The sequence below is a fragment of the Salmo salar genome, chromosome ssa18, assembly GCF_905237065.1.
Source record: "Salmo salar chromosome ssa18, Ssal_v3.1, whole genome shotgun sequence".
Lineage (NCBI taxonomy): Eukaryota > Metazoa > Chordata > Actinopteri > Salmoniformes > Salmonidae > Salmo > Salmo salar.
Genome location: NC_059459.1, coordinates 44,795,236 through 44,802,422, shown reverse-complemented (window position 1 = coordinate 44,802,422; position 7,187 = coordinate 44,795,236). Strand labels below are relative to the sequence as shown.

The 7,187-nt window shown below is 45.6% G+C and overlaps 1 protein-coding gene across 1 annotated transcript in view; it reads right to left on the bottom strand.

Moving 5' to 3' along the window:
• Positions 1 to 1,050: 1,050 nt before the first annotated feature.
• LOC106577370 (rho GTPase-activating protein SYDE1) overlaps positions 1,051 to 7,187 on the bottom strand; it is a 140,045-nt gene continuing 133,908 nt past the window's right edge. The window contains exons 9-10 of the mRNA XM_045700568.1: positions 4,615 to 4,897; positions 1,051 to 1,737 (exon numbers count right to left, since the gene is read on the bottom strand). Of these exons, the coding sequence (XP_045556524.1) occupies positions 1,265 to 1,737; positions 4,615 to 4,897 (756 nt within the window). The 3' untranslated portion in view covers positions 1,051 to 1,264. The remainder of the gene's footprint in view (positions 1,738 to 4,614; positions 4,898 to 7,187) is intronic.

Here is a 7,187-nt window from a genome sequence, read left to right as displayed (position 1 = left end):
GGTTGAGAGAATGCCAAGAGTGTACAAAGCTGTCATCAAGGCAAAGGGTGGCTATTTTGAAGAATCTCAAATATAAAATATATTTGGATTTGTTTTAACACTTTTTTGGTTAGTACATGATTCCATATGTGTTATTTCATAGTTTTGATGTCTTCACTATTATTCTACAATGTAGAAAATAGTAAAAATAAAGAAAAACCCTTGAATGAGTAGCTGTGTCCAAACTTTTGACTGGTACTGTACATTTTCAATGCATTATTTGTCCAAAATGAATAAAGATCTATCCTTCATCCTTCACTGGAATTTAAAGAATAAATAATTGGAATTACATCAACAAATCCTTCTAAAAATAGACCTTAAATGGACTTCTTTCGAATGGGAGAAATAAATAAATACTTTTTTGGCACAAACATTTGACTGACAACATAACAGAGCAAACGTCTATAACAGTCAAACTGACAGGCGAGCATTGCAGCCTTACATGGCATAGAAACTAGGATTTTACAAACAATGAATTGTCAAGGATTTATTATTATTTTATTTTTTGATTTTTTTAGAACTTTGCTGGTCGATGTCTCTACAAATAAGGTGTCCTTGTGTTATCAAAGACTAGAATATTATCACTTGTTTTTAGAAGAACCAGCATTTGGAATAAGAAAACACCAGGAATGAAGCATTTTAAACATATTGGAACAGTTAAATACACATCAACATTACTGAAGCAAATACCATTGCTTGTCGTCTTTCTTTGGTCATTTCCTAATAAAGACTAGAATTTCCTGACCTTCAATAATACAATCTGTCTCTCTCCTCCTCCCTTCCTCTCCTCTTCTCCTCTCTCCTCCTCTCCTCTCTCCTCCCCTCCTCTCTCCTCTCCTCTCCTCTCCTACCCTCCCCTCCTCTCTCCTCTTCCTCTCCTCCCTCTCCCTCTCAGAGACAGATGTTGATCTGTTTGGACAGCTCTCTCTCCAGGTCTGATATCAGCGTATCAAAGTCTTTGAGACTAAGTCTGCAGGTAAATGGGGCGTCAAAATCCAAGACTAAGTCGTCTGGTCATTTCCTAATAAAGACTAGAATTTCCTGACCTTCAATAATACAATCTGTCTCTCTCCTCCTCCCTTCCTCTCCTCTTCTCCTCTCTCCTCCTCTCCTCTTCTCCTCTCTCCTCCTCTCCTCTCTCCTCCCCTCCTCTCTCCTCCCCTCCTCTCTCCTCTCCTCTCCTCTCCCCTCTCCTCTTCTCCCCCTCCTCTCCTCCCTCTCCCTCTCAGAGACAGATGTTGATCTGTTTGGACAGCTCTCTCTCCAGGTCTGATATCAGCGTATCAAAGTCTTTGAGACTAAGTCTGCAGGTAAATGGGGCGTCAAAATCCAAGACTAAGTCGTCTACGTACTGAGTCCACTCCACCTTCTTCACCTCCCTCTCTTCCTCCTCTTCCTCACTGTCGCTCCCTGCCACCTCATCGTAGTCCGCATCCCCTCCGGACAGAATGTCCCGCCCACACACGCTCCAGTCGCCAGCGTACCGGTTACAGGGCGGGCTCTCCAGTCGGCCCCGCCCACGTCGCGACACCACGCCCACTTCGTCCCCCGGGAGGTCCAGAGGCAGCGACAGGCCACGCTGGCAGCGCCGCCGCAGGGGGTTATGGGGCATGGGGCTAGGAAGGGAAGAAGGCACGTCTGAACTGGAGGAGGGCTGGAGGAGGGTGGGAGAGTTGTCTGTCACTCTGTCTGTGGGAACTAAGGAGTTAGGAAGCAAAGAGAAGAAAGGTTTCAAACCCAGTGTTAAATGTTCTAAACACATCCCACTGTTGCAAATGAAATTATATATATCCACTCATTTGAAGGAAAATAGTAAACGTCGAAAGTCACTGCCAATGTTTGTCTATGGAGATTGCATGGCGGCGTGCTCGATTTTATACACCTGTCAGCAACGGGTGTGGCTGAAATAGCCAGATCCACTCATTTGAAGGGGTGTCCACATACTTTTTCAGCCACACCCTTTGCTGACAGGTGTATAAAATCGAGCACGCAGCCATGCAATCTCCATAGACAAACATTGGCAGTAGAATGGCCTTACTGAAGAGCTCAGTGACTTTCATCGTGACACCATCATTTAAATTTTTATGAGAATTTTTTTATTTAACCTTTATTTAACTAGGCAAGTCAGTTATTAAGAACAAATTCTTATTTAAAATGACGGCCTACCCCGGACGACGCTGGGCCAATTGCGTGCCGCCCAATGACGGCCGGTTGTGATACAGCCTGGAATCGAACCAGGATCTGCAGTGACGCCTCAAGCACAGAGATGCAGTGCCTTAGACCGCTGCGCCACTCGGGAGCCCCCGAGAGTCAGGATGCCACCTTTCCAACAAGCCAGTTCGTCAAATTTCTGCCCTGCTAGAGCTGCCATGGTCAACTGTAAGTGCTGTTATTGTGAAGTGGACACGTCTAGGAGCAACAACGGCTCAGCCACGAAGTGGTAGACCACACAAGCTCACGGAACGGGACCCGCGAGTGCTGTAGTGCGTAACGGGTAAAAAAAAAAAAATACTTAAAAAAACTGAAATACCTTATTTACAAAAGCATTCAGACTTCAGACCCTTTGCTATGAGACTTGAAATTGAGCTCAGGTGCATCCTGTTTCCATGAATCATCCTTGAGATGTTTCTACAACTTGATTGGAGTCCACCTGTGGTAAATTCAATTGATTGGACATGATTTGGAAAGGCACACACCTGTTTATATAAAGGTCCCACAGTTGACAGTGCATGTCAGAGTAAAAACCAAGCCATGAGGTCGAAGGAATTGTCTGTAGAGCTCCGAGATATGATTGTGTCGAGGCAAAGATCTGGGGAAGTGTACCAAATCATTTCAACAGCATTGAAGGTCCCCAAGAACACAGTGGCCTCCATCATTCTTAAATGGAAGAAGTTCAGAACCACCAAGAATCTTCCTAGAGCTGGCCGCCTGGTCCAACTGAGCAATCGGGGGAGGTGGGCCTTTATCAGGGAGGTGACCAAGAACCCAATGGTCACCCTGACAGAGCTCTAGAGTTCCTCTGTGGAGATGGGAGAACCTTCCAGAAGGACAACCATCTCTGCAGAACTCCACCAATCAGGACTTTATTGTAGAGTGGCCAGACAGAAGCCACTCCTCAGTAAAAGGCCCATGACAGCCCGCTTGGAGTTTGCCAAAAGGCACCTAAAGAACTCTCAGACCATGAGAAACAAGATTCTCTGGTCTGATGAAACCAAGATTGAACTCTTTGGCCTAAATGCCAAGCATCACATCTGGAGGAAACCTGGCACCATCCCTACGGTGAAGCATGGTGGTGGCAGCATCATGCTGTGGGGATGTTTTTCAGAGGCAGGGACTGGGAGACTAGTCAGGATCGAGGCAAAGATGAACACAGCAAAGTACAGAGAGATCCTTGATGAAAACCTGCTCCAGAGCGCTCAGGACCTCAGACTGGGGCGAAGATTCAACTTCGAACAGGACAACCACCCTAAGCACACAGCTAAGACAACGCAGGAGTGGCTTTGGGACAAGTCTCTGAATGTCCTTGAGTGGCCCAGCCAGAGCCCGGACTTGAACCCAATCGAACATTCAGCGACACTCCCCCTCCAACATGACAGAGCTTGAGAGGATCTGCAGAGAAGAATGGGAGAAACTCCCCAAATACAGGTATGCCAAGTTTGTAGCGTCATACCCAAGAAGACTCAAGGCTGTAATCACTGCCAAAGGTGCTTCAACAAAGTACTGAGTAAAGGATCTGAATACTTATGTAAATGTGATATTTCAGTTTTTTATATTGAAAAAATTTGCTAAATTCTTTTTTTTTTACTATTTTTGCTTTGTCATTATGGGGTATTGTCTGTCGATTGATGAGGGAAAAAACGAAGTAATACATTTTAGAATAAGGCTGTAACAAAATGTGGAATAACGTAACAAAATGTGGAATAACGTAACAAAATGTGGAATAACGTAATAAAATGTGGAATAACGTAATAAAATGTGGAATAATGTAACAAAATGTGGAAAAAGTCAAGGGGTCTGAATACGTTCCGAAGGCACTTTACAGTACAGTATCACTACCAAGCAGGAAGACTGGTTGAAATGACGTAACAAAGCTATTTCTCTGGTTGTAATGAGGTCATATCCATCAGTTTGGCCCGTTGGATATGTCGGCCTAATTTGTACCAACTGTCACGTCCTGACCCTAGTAAGATGTCATTTTCTATAGTAGAGTAGGGCAGGGAGTGACAGGAGGTGTTTTGGGTTGTTCTATGTTTTCTATTTCTATGTATAAGTTCTAGTTTTTCTATTTCTATGTTGGGATTGTTTGGGGTTGATCTCTAATTGGAGGCAGCTGATCCTCATTGCCTCTGATTAGAGATCATATTTAAGTAGGGTTTTTCTGTTCCTGTTTTGTGGGTGATTATCTTTTGAGTAGTGTGTTTTCCTCTCTGCGTCACGGGTTTGTTGTTTTTTGTGGTTTTCAAGTATTTATGTGTATTGCATTCAGTTTCATGATTGAATAAAAGATGTGGAACTACGAACACGCTGCATTTTGGTCCGCTCCTTCGAACAGCCGTGACACCAACAGACACTTACTGGGCCAAAGCTGCAGGAGGTAATGCAAGGCCTCGATGTGTCTCTTGAAGTCCACAGCACTGGCAATCTCCTCACTGTGAGCAAAACTCCGTCCGCCCCTTCCACAGCTCCCCCCGTGCCCGACCTGCCCTCCCTGTCCTGGTGCAGTGGGTCTCCAGGACTCCTGGGTTGGGGTCAGGAGCACCGGGCCGAAACACACAGCCAGGTTCTGACAGTTCATCCGGTTACTGTCACTGTAGGAGGCAACAAGGCTCAGATGGTCCAGGAGCAGTGAGAGGGTGGCCTGGAGAGAGGGGAGAGAGAAGAGGGTTAGACAGGGAGGACTGGTGGAGGGACAGGGGGGACTGGAGAGAGAAGAGGGTTAGACAGGGAGGACTGGAGGAGGGACTGGAGAGAGGGGAGAGAGAAGAGGGTTAGACAGGGAGGACTGGAGGGACAGGGGGGACTGGAGAGAGAAGAGGGTTAGACAGGGAGGACTGGAGGAGGGACAGGGGGACTGGGGGAGGAACGGGGAGGACTGGAGGAGCGACAGGGGATTAGAGGAGTGACAGGCCAGACTGGAGAGAGGGGAGAGAAGAGGGGAGAGAAGAGGGGAGGGGAGAGAAGAGGAGGGGAGAGAAGAGGGGAGAGAGAGGGGAGGGGAGAGAAGAGGGGAGAGAAGAGAGGAGGGGAGAGAGGGGGGGTTGAGACAGTAGAGTTAGAGGGTTAGAGTGACTGTAGGATGCCAACGGGTTCAGGAGAAGGTTGTCTGGAGGAGGGAGGAGACAGAGGAGAGAGTTAGATAGAATAGGATGGTCTAGAGAGGAGACAGCAGAGTTACAGACAACCTAACCTACCTAACCCTATCTAACCTACCTAACCCTATCTAACCTACCTAACCCTATCTAACCTACCTAACCCTATCTAACCTACCTAACCCTACCTAACCTCATCTAACCCCATCTAACCCCACCTAACCTACCTAACCCTAGCTAACCTACCTAACCCTATCTAACCTATCTAACCTACCTAACCTACCTAACCCTATCTAACCCTATCTAACCTACCTAACCCTATCTAACCCTACCTAACCCTATCTAACCCTACCTAACCCTATCTAAACTACCTAACCCTATCTAACCTACCTAACCCTAACTAACCCTGTCTAACCTACCTAACCCTATCTAACCCTACCTAACCTACCTAACCCTACCTAACCCTACCTAACCTATCTAACCCCATCTAACAAATCTAACCCTACCTAACCCTACCTAACCTACCTAACCATATCTAACCTACCTAACCCTATCTAACCCTACCTAACCCTTTCTAACCTACCTAACCCTTTCTAACCCATCTAACCCTATCTAACCTACCTTACCCTATCTAACCTACCTAACCCTTCCTAACCCTACCTAACCTACCTAACCCTATCTAACCCTATCTACCCTACCTAACCCTATCTAAACTACCTAACCCTATCTAATCTACCTAACCCTAACTAACCCTACCTAACCCTATCTAACCTACCTAACCCTACCTAACCCTACCTATCCCTACCTAAACCTACCTAACCTACCTAACCCTATCTAACCTACCTAACCCTACCTAACCCACCCTAACCTTATCTAACCCTATCTAACCTAACCAACCTTATTTAACCTACCTAACCCTATCTAACCCTCTGTGAACCCTTCCTAACCCTTGCTAACCCTCTGAACCAAGGATTGATCACCACAAACCACAAAAGTGGAGACAAATTTGACCCCAATAACTACCGTGGGATATGCGTCAACAGCAACCTTGGGAAAATCCTCTGCATTATCATTAACAGCAGACTTGTACATTTCCTCAGTGAAAATAATGTACTGAGCAAATGTCAAATATTCACCCTGCACACCCTAATTGACAAACAAACCAAAACAAAGGCAAAGCCTTTTCATGCTTTTGTTGATTTAAAAAAAGCTTTCGACTCAATTTGGCATGAGGGTTTGCTATACAAATTGATGGAAATTGGTGTTGGGGGAAAAACATATGACATTATAAAATCCATGTACACAACAATTTTGCAGTTAAAATGGGCAAAAAACACCCATTTCATTCCACAGGGCTGGGGGGTGAGACAGGGATGCAGCTTAAGCCCCACCCTCTTCAATACATACATACATATATATATCAACAAATTGGCGAGGGCACTAGAACAGAATACCTAGGATAGGATAAAGTATCCCCCCCCCTTAAAAGATTTAGATGCACTATTGTAAAGTGGTTGTTCCACTTGATATCATAAGGTGAATGCACCAATTTGTAAGTCGCTCTGGATAAGAGAGACTGCTAAATGACTTAAATGTAATGTAAACAGTCTGCAGCACCCGGCCTCACCCTACTACAATCTGAAGTCAAATGTCTTCTGTTTGCTGAGGATCTGGTGCTTCTGTCACCAACCAAGGAGGACCTACAGCAGCACCTAGATCTTCTGCACAGATTCTGTCAGACCTGGGCCCTGACAGACCTGGGCCCTGACAGATCTGGGCCCTGGCAGTAAATCTCAGTAAGACAAAAATAATGGTGTTCCAAAAAGGGTCCAGTTTCCA